Genomic DNA, 17987 nt, shown 5'->3' on the forward strand with positions numbered 1-17987 from the left:
TCTGTGATAAATACCCTGAGAGAACTTGCTGTGGAGTTGGGGAAGACTTCAGTTTCATGGAAACATTTGGTCAGGAGGCTGCATAAAACATCAACCCAGTTTACCTCTGTGTTCCTTCTTACCTGGATGTTCACGTCAGCAGCGTTCTGTAGCAGTACTGAAACCAGCTCCTTGTGTCCTCTGTCACATGCCCAGTGGAGCAGAGCCCGGCCCTGAAACAGCCAGGAAAAAAATAACAAACCCAAGCAAAAAATCCCCATGGAAAATCAGTCTTGCTATTAAGTAATAAGCACCAATACCAAAATTAACACAGACTTAAAAAAAACCCCAAAATAATATTAGTATGCTACTTACTACTGCTGGTGATTTGGACTTGCACAATAATGCTGGGAGCGTCAAAGTGACACACGGTTTAATTTTTCATTAATTTAGCACCAAACCCACAAGCCAGCAAAAAATTCAGAGGGGGAAAGCAGCAAAGTATGAAACGCAGGAGCCAGGATATTATTTGTTTTCCCATATAGATTTAGGATTTTGGCACCTCTGACTTCTCTGAGAGCAGTGGCTTACACAGCAAGAGTCGGATATTCAACGCTGCCTAAGTCACCCGGATGCCAAGTCCCCAGACAGCTCATTCCTCTGGCAGGTCTGAAACACTCAACCCACGGGTCCTGCCTCTGCTGCAAGAGAAGACTGAAACTGGGTGTCTGGGCAGGCACCCCCGACGGTCCTCTCTTGGGCAGGCTGCTGCATCCACGCCTCCAGCCCCTCCCAAAACTCCAGTTTTCTTCCCATCCCCTTTCTATAGGTATCTGCCACCATGAGATGGGATGCAATGGAAGTTCAGATCTTCCTGCATGCCCAAGGACGTGGGAGGTAGCTTAGGATCCCTGAGAAATGTAACTCAAAGTAGTTTGAGATAGCAAACAAAGAAGAAAAGCTTCTATGTACACTTAGTAAATTAGCCTTAATGTTCTATCAGTCTGTCCTGATTTAGGACAGCACACGTGCAGGGGATTCCTTGGAAATCACAGATGACCAGATATCACCCCCCTCAAGCTGTGACACCATCAGACTGACCTGTGTTTTCCAATATGCCATGGAAAACAGTCACAGACCCTCACAGAAGAAATCGTTTAAATTAGCCCATGCCTGGTCATAAATCTCTTGACAAAGCAGTGGGGAGCAAGGTGAGCAACTCATTTATCTGCTAATGGGAACTGTGAGCCAAATTTCCCGGCCATGGTGCCAGAAAGCAGGAGGAGCAGAAGACACCTGTGACCAAAGCTCACACTGCTTCTGCTGGATATTCCTGGGCAGGGCAGCAGAGGTAGAGCATGATTTTAAGTCAGGAAATGCACACTTTTTGACCCAGCAACTAATTAATTTTTGTAACATGTAATTTTAATGTTACACTAATTAACCTTGCATTAGAATGAATTTCTGACAGTGACTTTCCATGGAAGCACTGATGACATCCACAGGCCATTTAATGATTCATGTTCTTGCCCTCAACACCACTATCAAAGTCTACAAGGGGGAAAGAGTACAACTTAAAATAATTGGTAAATATGGAGAGATCTTTAATTCACATTTAGCAGCCTTAACTCATCTCTGGACGGGTAATTACTTAAGACCTAGCATTTTGGTCGGACAAATACCAACTTTTTTCATAGCACAGATGTTTATGTCAAAAGAAAGAGGCACATCTGCAATATGCACAATAGCAATAAATACTTCAACAGATGATTTCGATGTTTTGATGTATGTGTAGAGGAATAATATTGCAATTATTCAAATGCATTGACTGTACAATTACATGATAAAGGCACTTCTACCCTTTGTATCAAAATTCATGCTACAGATTAGTGGCTAAAATATGTTGGTTTGCAATTGTCTCTGGACAAGGAGAATCTCATTTTATTGGTGCTGAACTTGGCTGAGAGCAATAAGGGAAAACCAACAGTTAATTGTGACAGCTCAGGGTACCAGAGCACTGTGCAACTTGTCCTGGCCATGATACTGGAAGGCTGGTTCTGCTACACATGGTGCCTTTTGAACAGGACAAAACCCTGAAGCCTCATCATCTATAGCCATTAAAAATCTCCTTGTGCTATTCGCAGGAGTATGGATTTCAAGTCTTGGGCCAATTCCACTCTGGGTAATTACACTCTGCTTACCTATATATTTTCTCTGCAACTCTAAATGGATACAATATTTTCTAATTAGTGCCTTAAATGGCTCTGCATTGTAATTGTGCACTATTAAACAGCTGACACGTTCCACCCAAGAAATGTCTGCAGCATGCTACGCCCTCGACACGGGGTGCAAGGGGCTTTGGAGACCTTCTGTGCAAGAGCACACTATGGATGTGGAAGGAAAAACACCTGCAGAAGAATCTCAACCCACTTACAGCATAACAAAAAGCACTACTAAAAAATCGGTATTTAAAATGGTTGGACTCGATGATCTTAGAGGTCTTTTTCAACCTTAACGGCTCTATGGAAACTAGATAATATTCACTACTATTTGCAGGGCATCAGAAAAGTCAACAACAGTCAACAGCTCTAGCTAACATACTTAGGCAGATACACAGCTACAAAACCCACTTGTTTCCCACGTCTTTCTTAAAATAAACCTTAGCGATAAGACAAGCTTAAACTGAACATACAGTCCCAGTCTTTGTAGAGCATGGATATCACCTCTGCACAGCTGCTGCTTTATAACAGCACATAGCATGTGTTTGTGTGCTTAAATAACGTGGCAGAGATCTTAAGGGCCACCGATTGAGCTTTCCCAAAACAATTCTCACATGACTATGTCATTAAGCAGTGAGAGACTCAAAGCAACATGAATAATTTCACGTAGGAAAGCGCTGCAGCAGTGAGGTCTTGACTAGACACCATCAAACATCAAGGTACTCCCTCCCTGCAATTCAAACACAGCAGTTGGTGCAGAAGTTACTTGAGAGGATGCATTTCCCCCTGCCTTTGAAGTATTTAATAAAAAAAAAGCATAAAAATAGCCCCAGTGCACTAACCCTGCCTCTTAAATCTTCTGTGCTTTGCTTGGCTAACCGCTGCCAGCTTGGCCAGCTCCTGCAGCAGTTTCTCAAGCCAACAGCACATCAATTCTGCTCAGCTCCAAGTCACAGGGTGTTCACAAACAAAGCACAGGACAGGGATTTGTCTCCCATACACCGAGTCGGCAGACAAATGGATGGGAATGATTTTCACATCAATTAGCCCGAGCAGAGAAAGGGGAGAACAAAGCCAAACCGAATGGATGTGCTACAGCCTACAGCCACACCTCTGGGGACGATGTTTGCAGCTGTAATGGTTGGATAGCAATGAGCCACTCTAACTTGTGGCAAGTGTTCTATTAGCAGTAATTAAGAAAAGACAGATACCCACAGAATGGCTGCAACCCCCTGTGACAGCAGGAACAGCGAATGGAAGGGTTGTTGCAATTATACAGGTAAACTCAACTTGGAAGTCAATCACTTTCAGAGCTCTGAAACATTTGCTGAAGTTTTTCTAACGGGAGAAAGCCTATAAATCCAGAAGTATGTGACCCTTCTTCAAATCCATTTTCCCCTCTGTCCTTTCCTTGGCAAGCTGGCACCAGTTTGGCACTTGCTGTCTCAAAAGCATGAGGATCGGGGACTAAGCCTTTCATTAAAGCTTTGGCAAGGGCTTAAACACTGCACACAGGTAACATACTTGTTTACTGGGATTTATCCAACAATTAAATAAAAATTATCTAGCTACAACTCCCACAGCTCTTGGCACAAATTACAAAAGCAACTCATCTCTGCCTTTGAGCAACTCCTGGTTTGTTAGAAGTTGAAGAAGTACCATTTTCAAATAGGCAGCAAGTGAGCCACACTCTCAGGATGTGCCTGGGGTGACTTCACAGCCACAGTTCATTTCTTATTCCATTAGTCCTGCTGACATACAGAAGGAAAACAGGTTGCTTTAGCCTGTGCTACTTCTTATAAGTGAATGCAAGTGATTCTGTTGAACTCTGGGCAATTTAGACACGGTAAATGGAAGCTTGTACATGATTACTGTCATTAGATTCTTTGTTTAATTCTAAATTGAAGTTTATCATATCCAAACTGTTAGCAGGTATGCTGGCTTTAATGCTGCACATGAAGAGCTTTACTCTCGTGGGGAGAAGGCCACTTATGCTTTGGAAGTTTCCCAGTGCACCTATGTAAACCCCAGAATCTTCTGCTGCCCTTGCTGAAATCCTTTTGCTTTGCCTAAGTTGGCTCATCCCCACTTTACATTTTTATTGTTGATTTCTTTTCTCCTTTCTCTGACCTATTCCAGGTTTGCACAAAACGGGAGGATACAATTAGATCTAACAATTAGTACTAACATATCACATAAAAGTAAAATCTAAACACCCTACAACCCCAGCCAAGTCTTTATTGTCCAAGGAAAGGCTGAGCCGAGCGTCTCTGCAGCTTAGCACGAGACTATTTGGTGCTTCAGTAGATTTTGTTTCATAAGAAGTTAACTCTTTGCATGTACCCTGCTGGTATTTTAAATTTATAGGCATTTAAATCAAAGGATTGGCAGCGTGAATTATGTCCAGAGGCCAGGTGAGGCAGCTTTCGGATTTGGCAGGAGGTATTTACACAGTAACACCAAAATCCTTAATAAAAATGACAAGATTATGCTTAAGAACACTTCACGAAAGGCTCAGTCTGGGTTACCTCTAGTCTAAAATGGGTCCTAAAACTTCAATCAAGCTGCATGATATTGGAAAATAAGCTACCTCCCAGACTGGGAAGAATATGTTTGGATACCAAACAACACTGGTGATGGTTTCAGATCCTTAACATATAATGAAATAACTATTTCTTTCTGATTTTTCCTTTTGGTACGCTAGTTTTTTGCTTTTTGGACCAGTCAGACTCAGCATAAGGAAGCAAGCAAGCAGTTTCTAAAAAAAAATAAAACTTACTTCCCCTATTTGCCCATTTGTTGGGGTAAACCAAAATTGTTGAAGCTGTGAGAATTTAATCTCTGGGAGAGTTTTGCCCCAGTGGGAATCCTCCCACAAGTCCTTCACAGGTAGGAAGATGTTTTTGGCTCCTGCCTGTGCTGAAGCAATCCCATACTCTGCAACAGCCATGTGCTAATACCCATTAGTTAGAAATAGGACTTCTTTTACATCTGGGACTCATGGATAATTCCCAAAGAGGAAGTCATCTGGTAGTTTTTACATAGTTTAGATATTTCAGCTTCCACAAAATATTTTGATTTTTTTTTTTTTAAACAGTATTTCTTTGGCTGAAAACAAGCTCAGCTGTTACTTGAACAGAAAGGAAGATACAAGCTTCTGAATGCTGCTACCTACAAAAAGCACCTTACCAGTGGAAACAAAGCAATGCTAACATGCACTTATTGCAAGCATGTGATCCTAAAAATGAGCTTCTATTAATTAACAGACTCACGCTGTATTTTCTGTGGGACTGCCCTGGACATCTCCTTCTGTAAGCTGTGCTCAGCAGGAGGATGGAGCTCAGGAACAGCACTGTTGCAGTGACTGTGTGGCACATGACAGTTTCAGTTCATTGAATTTATGATGTGAAATTCCAACTCTGATTGTGAACACCCTCCCTCCTCTCTTCTGAAAATTAATTCACATGAATTCCTGATTAATAATAAAAGGCCCTGCCATCAGCATTCAGAGCCCCAGCCGGGGCTGTCATGGCTCAGAGGGCAGAAATCTGCTTAGAGCTACAGCAGAACCCAACTGAATTTGTGGCGTCTCAGTCTATGAATGTCTAAGCACTTCATCTGTTCACCAAAACACAGCGTGCTGGAAGGAGCTGTGCTCAGGCTGGACCAGGGGCACGGCTAGGTGGCAGAGTGCAAGCAGGGAAACCAAGGTGACAAACCTGGTAAGGCCACAACTCCTGAAGGATGAACAGGAAACTGCCCCCACCAGCTGTTTACTGTTACCAAGAAAAGGATGAAGCCAATTCACAGTTTTAGACACAGTTTTCACTTGCCTGTATTACCTCCCCGTGGGGAAATGGCGTTTTGAGTTTGGTGAGCAGAGAAAGACTGGACATTGTCAGTGTTTTTGTGAAGCTGGAAAGCCAGTGTCACTCACTTGCCTTCCATCTGAGAATGATGAAAAGCTGGCGGCATGTCAGAAATCCTCCTTCAACCTGAACAGACTTCATGGGCCAAAAGAGCTGCTTTCCTCACTTTCTACTTCTGTTTGACCACATTTAGTGTACAAAGTGAGGAAAGGGAGGTACCCAGAAGATCTTACCCTGCAAGTGGCAGATGGTATTGCTGAAAATAACATAGAAACTAAGTTTCTGATCTGACATGCTACAGCCCCACAGTCAGACACACACACTACCAGAAATCCAGGGGAAAGCTGTTTTCAAATAGATTACCCTGTCTCAATGACCAAGTGTTTGTCCAACTGTTGTAATAACAATCCTAACCCAGGAATTTTAAAAAGGAGTAGCACTGAATTAATACACAAAACAGATAAAAGATTGATAGTCCTTATCTCTTCTCCATACCTCCTCATCTGTGACGTTCACATCCACTTTTTTTGATTGAATGGCTTTGGTTACATAGTCAATGTTGTTCTCTCTGCAGTAATCAAAAATGTTCTTGTCCTCTTCCCTATTCAGGAAACAAAAGCAAAACAAGCACGATGTTACTGTGCAACACAAAGGCCACATGCACACTATATGCTCTAACTTTGTTACAGATATACAGTGCTGTGACTGGACTGAAACAGGTATCTAGTACTGCACATGCAGAATAATGTGCTTTCCCCCCACCCCCAGGTTAAGAAACAGAAGATCCTGCTTCCCAGAAAAACCAAGGTTGTTTTTAACAGTATTATGTCCAGACAAATGTCAGTTTATTCCCGTGAAATGACACAAGAAATGTACGAAGTTAGCCAGAAAAAACCATGTTCAAGTTCTGGTATAAATCACTGCAATCCCACAGAAGAGCAAAGGCTAAAGCCGCTCTTCTTGTAAGAGCCGCTCTGGGTCACACCAAAGCCCCTTCCAATGCCATCCATCCAGGACAGAGGCCACTAATGTGGCTTGGAGAAAACAGCAGGACCAACAGGACACCTGCAAGGCAGTCTGTCCCTGGCTGAACACACATTGGATCCTGGATATTACACCAGCACGTGCTCACTCAGGACAGCTTGCAGGCAGAAAGATCAAATGATGGCGTCACATGCGCTTGAGTCACACCTACAGCTTCTCTTACAGCAAAAAGCAATACTCTGGCTTCAGACACAGTAAAACTTCCATCCTTACCTGCCAAACAAACAGAACCTCTAATGAAGTTAAGATCTTTCACAGATTCTTGTAAGAATAACACCTCTAGGCATAAATACAGTGATACCACTGTGTTGCTAGCAGGGAACAAAGAAAACAGGTCATAGGTTTTCCAGAAGTAAGCCAAAAGTCCACATAATTCTCTCTCTAGTTTCCAGATGAAAACCATGGTTCAAATGAGCCCATCAGCATTGCTATGGGACTTGGCAGCTTCACAGGAGTTAAACACAGAGGTGTTGCCTCACACAGACACCCCCAGTTTTCAATCACCTTAACTAAAGACCTTCTGGATGTTCAGCAGAACTCAGACTGACAGCCCCAGTTACTCAGAAAGGAGCTTGCTGGAGCTGGCCAGACCCACTAAGGAGGTCAGTGTGCTGTGGGCCTTCTGAGCAGGATAAACAGGGCAATTTGAGAACTGAACCCTGGTGCTAAAAGGCAACAATACTTCTGTTCATCTGTGTTGCTTTGAATTCGAAGGCTGAGGAACGCCAGGAAGGAAAAGTAAAATCTAGATAACACTTGCATTTCTGAGCAATGGGTTACAAACAAAAAGTGATGCTCTTTGAGCTGCAGTCCCCCAAAAATGAAATGCCAGCAAGGCCATGTCCTCTGCTCCCATCAGGGCAGGCAGAGCGCCATGACCCAACTTTGGCTTTGCCTTTTATTGTTCTTTATCTAGCTTACTGACTTACACTCTGATTCTTCAGACCTCAAGCATCTGTGTCTTGCCTTGGTGCCATAAAAGGGTGGGAAAAAGCATGAATACTTGCTCCAGTGGCAGATCACTGCTTTCTCCAAAGAAGTCACTTCCTCTGGCCTCCCTCTCACCTTGCTCCCTCAGCAGCACCCTTCTCCAGCACACCACTCCCACTCTTTGTACGCCGGCAGTCCCTGCAGAGACACCTGAGCTGCACCTTTCTAGTGAAGAGCTGGGAGCCACACAGGATTTCACATCTGTGTTTAGGCCTAAGGACACTACAGGAGCCCCCCAGTTTCTTAACCAGTCTGTCATGAACTCATTCGTTGGAGGTCTCACCCGCTCGTTACACACAAGCTCCTGGGAATCAGATCACTGCATGCTTTAAATGCAATTACCTCGAATTCCAGGAAAAAAAGAATCTCACAGCGGGATTAGAAAAGGCAAAAGCTTATACTGCTCGAGATGGAGCTTGACAGACTCATGATGGAGGTCACAAGACATGCCTGCCCCTGCTAACAAGGGCTGATGTGATATGCTGGGAAGTCCCTCCAGTCCCACCTTGTTAGTCCAACCTCTCCAACACAACCCTGGCTGCCGACAGCAGCCTTTTGGGAGAAGCTGCTTTTCAGACAATGCAGCACAGGAACTCGGTTCCCCACAGCCAGCCACACCCCCCTCATTTACTACAGATCGCTCTTTTTTCCGTAACACCGAAGCAAACCCCAGTCCCTTCTCGCTGGAGAAGCCCACAACCATCCTCAGCTGCTCCCGGGTGATTTTCCATGTCACATCCAGGAGCTCAGGCTGTGCCCTTCCCTCCCTGGCAGCGATGCCACCTGGTCATTCCACATGCTGCAGAGCCCCGACAGACCTCACAGGGCAGCACCAGAGGTACCAGGAGGGACACGGCAGCCATAAAGCACCTGACTGTGCTCCACAGGGAGCATCTGCAGGGTCTGTGCCAGCAGGGAGGGCACAGCAACCCTGACCTACCACGACCAGCCCATCTTCCCACCACAGCCTCCAGACAGGACTTTTAAAGTCATTTCCCAAGGACATTACTGTCTGTAAGGGGAAAATGACCTGACACAGCTATTTGGACATGATTTAGTCTTCTGGAATAACCAACTCTGCAAATGCTCTATATATCCCCATTCCAAAAAACCACTTTTCTTTCAGAAGTCTCCACAGTGGAATTAATCCAGAATACCAATTTCCCCACCTGAAGATAAGGTTTCGGGAAATTTCATTCTTCTACTCTGCATTTATTTCTCAATCTTTACACCACTCCTCTGCTCCTGATGCCCTCCTTAAAAAAATTAAGCATATATTATATCCAACTTTCCTATAAATATTAACAAAGAGAAACAAGCCCTTTCCAGTCACAATGAGAACATTTTGCCTACAAATAAAATAGTCACAGGAAGCTGCACTCCAGACATTTAAAACAATCTGATCCAGCTAAAACCAGGAAGGGAAACCGAAGAAAGATCTCAGAGGAGTTAAATCCAGATTTTTGGAGGGACCAATACTAGGGAAGACATTCTTCTTTAACGGTGTGAATGGAATAAAGACAAATTACTGTTATTTGCTGACTCTGCATTGAAAACCACACAGGACAAATGAGAAACGGAGCTTGAAAACTAGGCAACTCGGTTTTTTCCCCTTCCTTTATTTTGCATGTGTGTATGTGTACATAATAATACCTCCACTGGAGTAGCTACAGGAAAAGAAAAAGGATGCAATGATTTTATCAGACCTGTTCCTAGCAGGAACTTGCACTCCTCATAAAAATGGTAAGAGCCAGCAGCAAGGCCCAGAAACTGGTAGAAAGAGGCAAAAACCAGACAGAAACACGTGAGAAATACAGAAGTGACAGTGCAAAGACATGCTCAGATAATGTCATGGTGGAGAGAACCCATAGCATTTCCATCAGTATTTTCTGGAAACACCTCAATTTACATAAAAAATACAGTATTCAGGACATCTTCAGATGGGAAACACCATGAAACTCAACCTAATGGAAATGTGCACCATAATGTAAAACCTGTAGCTAAAAGGAAGACTTGGATGCAATTTTCTTTCCATGTCAGATTATTGAGGCAAAAAGGAGTCTTCAAGTCAGCAAGCACTTGACTGTCAGTAAAAGCAGGTAGAGTTTTTACATCTATTTCCTGAGGACAGCCAGAAGGTTTCTCTTCTCCCTTGCTGATGGCCCCCAAAGCTATTTCCTTGTGCTCTCCCCCATCCCCAGTAAGAGATGGTAATTCTGATTAAAGGATGAGTTGAAGCATACCTGTTGCCTGCAAGTAACACATGGGCAGCTTTTTCCATCCTTGAATAAAAGGATTTGGAAGAACCTAAACCAAGACATCTCACCCCAAGCTTGGAAGGCTCTGCAAACCTTCTCCAAAAGCTGTCCAAAACACACGCGCTGAGCCAACAGGTTTTAAACAGCTCATGGAAGAGATCTGCTGCCAGTTGATAATTTCCTTCTTATCTGGAGTGCTGTAAAGCTCCTTGCTTTCTAAACAGCACCAAGGCTGCCACTGAAAAGGGCAAAGAGGAGATTTGAAATTCACATTATTTTACCCTTGTGCACAGAATACCCCCCAGGTTTGTCCCGTCCCCATCCTCCCCCTCCGCAGGTTACCTCAGTGCAAAGCTCAGGGCAGAGGGCTGAGACCAGGTTCTACTTTGGGCATCGTCTCCCCTTTTCCTGGGGCTGGTCCAAGGCACATCCCAGTGGGTTCGCTGTGGAGTGGCCCCGGGTGCCGCTAACAGGTGGCTTCGCCCATGAGCTTGGCACGGCGCTGCCGAGCGAGCGGCACCGCGGCGGAGCGGAACGGGACGTGTGCGGGGAGCCGAGAGGCACTCGCAACACTCACTGTTTATGTCGAGGCCCCCGGCCCCCAAGGGACCCATTTTCACATAATCTATAATTATCTCTTCGCTTTAATCGCCTCGTCACTTCGGAGGCTCTCCTGGGCACAGGAAGAGGAAAAGCTCATTAACTGAACCTTTTCTCCTCTCTCCAGCCACCCATAGCTTTTAATTGCTTGGTGTTGTTATTATCTATCAGTGCAACTGGAATCATTTTCATAAGAAAGGGTGGTGGGAGGGAGGGAGGCAGGAGCGGCTCCCTGAGGTACGCTTCACAGACAAACCTTTGCTTTCTCAATTATTTATGCCAGCTGAGGTTTTACAAGCTGAATAAATCCATAACTCAAGTTTATTTTGAGCCGGCAGGCCGTCCCGAGGGAAGTGTTGCCCACTTGCCGGCACACTCGTGTGCTGTCCTCCGAGAGCCGCCGGGACAGAGCGGGACATGTGTCATCCAATTCCCCTCGCACTGCACGCGCCTCACTGCACCCGTGGCAGCGTCGGAGAGGAGGCGGCCGGGAAGCGCTGAGTGGGAGCCGCCACCCAAGGATGTGCTCTCCCAAAGGGAAGGCAGGCCCGAGCCAAGCCGCCCCTTTGCACAATAAAGCAAAGCCCCAAGGGTCACTGCTCCGGGGACGGTAAAAAGGGGGGAAGCAATAAACTTGGCAATCATCTTGAAGTCAAAAGATTGGCCTGCTGAACATCACCATGAGAGCAGCCCTTTCTAAGCAACACTGACCTGAAAAGCCCCCAGCCCCAGCTGTCAGGGCCTGCAGGTGTTGTGCTTGAGAGGCACCACGGCTGAGCACACTGTGGGCTGCCTGGGCTCCACAGAAGCAGGAGAGCTCTTCCACAGGGACTGCACAGCCCAGCATCTACGCGAGTGACAGGCATCTGTGGCACAGCCTCCCACACGCACAACACAGGCATCTGTGGCACAGCCTCCCACACGCACACCAGCCCATAATTTCCAGCACGGATGCCGGCTCCCACATCTCTGCAGCCTTACACTCATTTCCAGTGCTGGTGTTCCCAAAAGTAGAGCTGGAAGGAGACAACAAAACCCCAACCGTGCTCTGGAGCACTGGGCTCGTCTCAAAAGCCATCGCTGCTCTGAAGCAGCATCCTTGCAATGGATGCTGGAAGCAGCTCTTTAAAATTCAGCAGCCTTTGTGCCTGACCACATGGAGCGACCTCTGGTATTTTCTGCCAAAACAGTTCATTTGTCTCGCACAACAACTAATCAATTCCCAGGGCCATCCATCACGGGGGCTCGCGTGAGCCGGCCCGGCAGCGGGACCAGATGGCGGCTGCGTTAGTGGGATTAATACAATTCTGATGGATTGCACAGCATCAGGCAGGTCCCGCACACCGGGGGGCCCGCGCCGCACCCACATCCCAAATGCTGCCCCGCTCATGATTGGGGTTGCTCCCAAATGTCCTGGGGAAGGGTGGCCGTTTCTACCAGAAAAGGGCTTCTCCAGCGTCCCTCTGGACGGCAGAAGTGTAAAACACAGCTCAGGAAGGCCTCTGTGCTGACTGGTGGATGTCATTCCCAAACTGGTATGCCAAGGCCCTGAGGAAGCAGCTCATGGCAGAGTGCAGGAGGGCTCCTCCAGCGGAAGTGGAAAGGGACACGGATATTTGGCAATGTTATTTCTCACTCTCCACCCGCCAAATCAATGTATTTGTTTCCTGAAAACACTTACAAACTGCCTACCCCTTGCCTTGGCTTTAAAAAATACTGAAGAATAAAGCTGAATTTCCGAGGCTATGGTATTTTTGGCATATATCTCAGATTGTGTCCTGAATGAGATTTATACTGGTAACACATGAGTCAACCTCAGATCACCGCTCATTTCCCAGGTTTGCGAAACTCTAATTATAGTGCTTTGATCATGAAAGAGCTCTACTACTACTTCTTTGTTCTGGTAATAAGACCAGAAAAGGGACATAAAGCTTTATGAAGCAGCAAAAAACCCCACCAAATCATCCCACCACTATACCCAGCTGAAATCACAGATAATTTCTAAATTCTTCCTTCCAAGGGAACCTCCGAGTCCCACCATCAGTCAGCAGCACGCAGGAGTTCTATGCAATGCCCGACGGGAGATAAGTGATTTGCAGAGAAACCCAGAGGCAGAGCACTATGCTAATACATCCTGCAACTGCTCCCCATTACTCACTGGGGGTGCTCGAGCTCTTTATTGCCAGGCTTTATTAATGACTCCTAATTGATGACCGGTGCCCAGTACCCCAAAGTAAATAACTGCTATGCCTCATTAGCTCGAGAGACCTTCTCCTGATTTGAGGGCTGATCTACGAACACACAAATTGCATTGATTTAACCGAATCTCTTTCTAAATTGATTTAATTAGATCGGTATAACCTGTTTCTATGGATGCTCTTGAATTTATTTGGAATCAGTGCAATGTACTGTGAGCCAGACTGACCATTTTCCTATCTTGTTCTCAATTAGAAACATTTGAGATAATTAGTGATAAGGGAAAAAATCGGCCCTGGCACCATCTGAGTTCCTCCTGCTGCTGATCCATGCTAGGGCAGGGTATGGTAACTTCACTTTGTCCATCATTTCCAGATCTGCACCCTAAACCCCGAGCATTTCATTCCACAAAAGGAATGTAAGCATTATTTAGGCATAATTTTAGACACTCAGTTTGAAATCAATGACACTGCTGCTTTGTTGCTAACTACTGCTGATGGCAAACTAGGGGTATACTCTATTTAAAACAAAACCTCTCCTCTTCATACAACACAGCAACAGCTTGGAGGGCTTTAATCATTTGATAAACTGTTTAAAAGGTTCTGACAAGAATAAAACAAGTGAACCTGCTCAGGTGACCCTTCAAAACCCTGCACCTGCATTCTTGTCTACCTCCTGGTGCAAGGTGAGTTTGTGACGATGCTGGGCTCCAGATAAATTAGCAGCCTTTTCCTGCCTTTGGATCAGCAGAATCCTAAAGGGCACGTGGTGGGCTGTGTTTGGCAGAGTAATACCTGCTGAGAAATTGCTTTCAGCAATCTGTCAGGATGCAGGGCTGATGAGGACTCGAGTTTTAGTTTTTAGTACACAAAATAAGGGGCTTTTCTTACTTATTCTGGGCTTCTTTAGTGATCCTGTAACAAGAAAATACTTATCCTTTCAACAGGCCTGGGAAACAAACTAAAGTGGTTTGATTTCTATTCAAATTTTTGCAATCTTGCTGTAAAGCTTCAGACGACCCACCATGGACAACTGAGGCAATAAAAGAGCCTGTGTCCAAGTTTCTTTTCTCAGATAGCAGGTTTTGAGGCAGCACACACGTACACACCGAACGGACAGCACAGGACTTACCCAGAACTACCAATGTGTTATCAACCTTGCCTCAAGCTAATCAGTTTTCTTTCCCCTTAAAATTTTTCAGGTTCTCCCTCTACAGAAAATGCCTTATTTTTTAATGATAACATTCTCTTTTATGAAGTATTACTCAATGCTAAGCTTACGTTTTTTTAAATAACCACTCGCAGCCTCACAAAAGTCACCCTTCTCAGGTACAACTATGGAACCAATTCTTGCTCTAGACGAACTTGGACACCAAACCCAATGTTTAGAGCCACTCCTCTTTGATTTGTCTGCTTGCAGGTTTGGTACCAGAGCAATTTTGCTGTTTAAGGCTATGCTTTTATTAGCGGAATTATCATACTGGAGATGTGCCTATACTTGCATGTTTATTCCTGTTCCAGGAAGAGAATGAACGGCAGACAAAAGAACCAGGAAATCTGAAGCTGTACAACTCTGTGTGGGTAGATGATGGTGACACTTGCTCGCTCCTGTCTTGCAAGGAAGACACTGATGCCTGTGAGTCAAATGGTGCTAAGGGACTACGTGAGTTTCCACTCTGCCAGCAGAGTCAGGACACTTCATTCAACAACCTTCAGCAGAATCACCCTATTCCAGCTGTGCAGGAGACTGCACCTGCCCACAGCCTCATTTGTAAGGACAGCTGGGCTGTGCTAAACCAACAGCACCTATGTTCCTCAAGGTATGTTTGGAAGAAAAGTATTTGCAGCTGTACTCTTGGAAATAAAAACAAACACATGAAAAGATTTAGGCTGGTCAAGCCAACCAGAGCAAACTCTGTTTTTCTGTACATTATGCTGCATTTCAAACCCAAGAAAGGGCACAGGCAGTACTTGGGATAAACAAGACTCTGACAGCACTGTAGGGATATGCTCCACCCCCAAAAGGAGAGCTTGAGCAGGATTTAAACCACAAGGTCACACCGTGAGATCACGGATGTTGGCTGAGACCTGCACTGACGGAGCAGGGACAAAAAAGGAGCTGGTGGCCAGCAGAAGTGCCATTCCTCAAACAGTGTGTTAAACCAAGGTCACACCTGACCACCTCTGCTCAAGGTCCAGGGCAAGTCAAAGATGTGCTGGCTCTCCAGGCGAGGGAAGGAAGCTATTCCTGGCCAAGTACTCCACTGCATGCTAAAGTGGATTGCAATCCCGAGGGAAGTGCCTGCACTACTGCCAAGCACACAAGTGCCACCCTGGCTGCTCACAGCTGCTGCCTCCGCTCCTACCTGAGCTCCTTGCAAAGGGTTTGGAGCCACCTGGACAAGATTTCTTTTCCTTAGTTTGTGGCAACACGTCAAAGAAACACTGTGCTAGAGTTTTAACCCTTTAGCTAAGTGCTCAGCTGGAGACTGCATGTCCAGAAATCAGTGTTTAAATTTCCTGGATCTAAAAAGATGCAAGACATTCATTAAAAAATGGGATCATACACACATAAATGGGTGACTGCAACATGACAGCAAACACTGTCAAAAATTTAGTCTTCTCTGACTGCTCATTTTAACTAAAAATACAATGCAGTATTCTGATTTAGTTATTGGAGTTAATACTATACCCATGACTAGTTGTCTGGAACAGTAAAAGAATAAACCAAACAAAACCCATCCAGGTGTTCTTATTCAGTAGCTAATGTCACTTTCTACTTGCACCTTGACAGTTTTAAGTAGCAGCCACTCTAGTTCAGTAAATGCAGAGCTAGCTTTTCTTGCTGCAGAGCCTGGAAAAAAAATTAATTTGATATAAGGCACAAACTCTCCCTGAAGGCAAACATTGTCCAACACTAAAACCTTCACTGAACAGTCCCTAATGAATGTATTGGTAAAGAAATTACTGTTTGAAAAAGGCAGTGCCTGAATAGCTTCCTATTAAAAATATCCAATATTACCTTTTTTTAGCCATATAACTGAAAAATGGGAAGCCTTGCCCTTCCCCCACATCTCGCGCTAGGGAAAGGTTACTACCTGGCAATGATACAGGCAGATATTGATTTAAATGATTATGGACCTGAAAAGTTCTTTCCTGTCATTTATTATCCTGTTGTAGTTGCCACCACACTTGTGCAATATTAAAAAAAAAAGCTTAACAAAATGACATTAGAAAAACACTTTTTTTAACCGAATTCCAGCACAGATAATCACCTGATTGTTTCTTCTTGATATAATGAGCTGATGACTGGGCCTCCAAATACAGTTTTGCTTTCCTTTCCCCTCTTCTCTGTTGTCTGAAAGAAAAAGAAAAATTGGTCCAGCATCCTGACTCCCACTGTGTTCCCAACTCTCATTCCCAGCCCTGGCCCCTCAGGACCCAAAAGCTGAGCCTCTGTGAGGCAGCATAATATTCTGTTACTAGATTGCAAAGCTTGCCTTTATAAATCTATTTAATATAGATTTAAAATTAAATTTTATAATGGGCAGCATTTCCAAATGATTTACTCCCAGGAACTCTAGGATTCTGAGTGATTCCCACCATAATAGAAATGAACAATTAGAATAATGATTGATCGATGCGGAGCCCCAGGCCTACCTTTTCAAAAAGCCATCCTGCAGCTTGGGATCTTCAATTGCCTGATTTTACACTGATGCCAGACCTTCAGCAGGGGTAAGTGCCTGCTGTCTGAAAGCCTGGCCCAATTAGGGGGTGCAGGGAACCAGAAACCCCAACTCTTCCACGGCATTAAGTATTCTGGTTTTCAGGTAAGCAGTCAAAATTAGTTTGCAATTTGCAGCAGCAATTCCTTGCAAAACCTGCCCATTAATTGCAGCTTGCCATTGCCAGTGGACAGGTCTGGGGCTTTCTGTGATGGCAGAGTGTCACACCCAGGGTGAAAAACATCAGGAGCAAAGTCCCAGCCTCTCTGTAGCTGCCATACATAGAATCACAGAATCCTGGAATTATTTGGGCTGGAAGGAACCTTAAAAATCATCTAGTTCCACTCCCCTGCCATGAGCAGGGACACTTTCTACTAGACAGGGTGCTCCAAGCCCTGTCCAACCCGGCCTGGAACACTCCCAGGGATGGGGCAGCCGGAGCTGCTCCAGGCAACCTGTGCTGGGCCCTGCCCACCCTCACAGGGGAGAATGTTCTTCTGATATCTAATCTACACCTGCTCTTTCAATCTGAAGCCCTTCTCCTTTGTCCTGTCACTCCAGCTCTTGTAAACAGTCTTGTCCCATCTTCCTTGTAGATTCCCTTCAGGTACTGGAAGGCCACAATCAGATCAGCCCGAAGCCTTCTCTTGTCCAGGCTGAACAATCCCAGTTGTCTCAGCCTTCCTGCTCAGGAAAGATGTTCCAACCCTCTGATCAACTTCGTTACACCAACAAGCATTGCTGTCCCATCAGGATTCTACCTAGCAAGATGTTGATTTTTTTCTTTTTTTAAATAAAACATACTTACATTCGTCTTTCTTCCTGCTCCTTAGGTTGCTTTTGTTTTAAATCCAAGTACTGGTTCCCTCTAATGCATTTACTCTTACATTCTGCCCAGTTTGAGCCAACCAGTTCCACCTTTCAGCTCTTCTGTACCAGCCCAAAGCCATAACATTAGGTTTGCAGATATCACAGACATACTTCTGTGTAAGAGCACATGGAAAGGAAATTGGCTTTGAAGACTATTCTGTGGCAAGTCGGCTCTCTCTAATTTAGAGTAGAAGGTGACATGAAGTTCTCCTTTCTTGAAGGCAAAGGACTTAAGAGT

General features: G+C 45.0%; 1 protein-coding gene across 1 annotated transcript in view; it reads right to left on the bottom strand.

Moving 5' to 3' along the window:
- Nucleotides 1–17987, bottom strand: part of ACBD6 (acyl-CoA binding domain containing 6) — an 81227-nt gene that overhangs the window by 39063 nt on the left and 24177 nt on the right. The window contains exons 4-6 of the mRNA XM_039556150.1: nucleotides 16430–16512; nucleotides 6563–6668; nucleotides 123–212 (exon numbers count right to left, since the gene is read on the bottom strand). Of these exons, the coding sequence (XP_039412084.1) occupies nucleotides 123–212; nucleotides 6563–6668; nucleotides 16430–16512 (279 nt within the window). The remainder of the gene's footprint in view (nucleotides 1–122; nucleotides 213–6562; nucleotides 6669–16429; nucleotides 16513–17987) is intronic.

Source organism: Corvus cornix, chromosome 8, assembly GCF_000738735.6.
Source record: "Corvus cornix cornix isolate S_Up_H32 chromosome 8, ASM73873v5, whole genome shotgun sequence".
Lineage (NCBI taxonomy): Eukaryota > Metazoa > Chordata > Aves > Passeriformes > Corvidae > Corvus > Corvus cornix.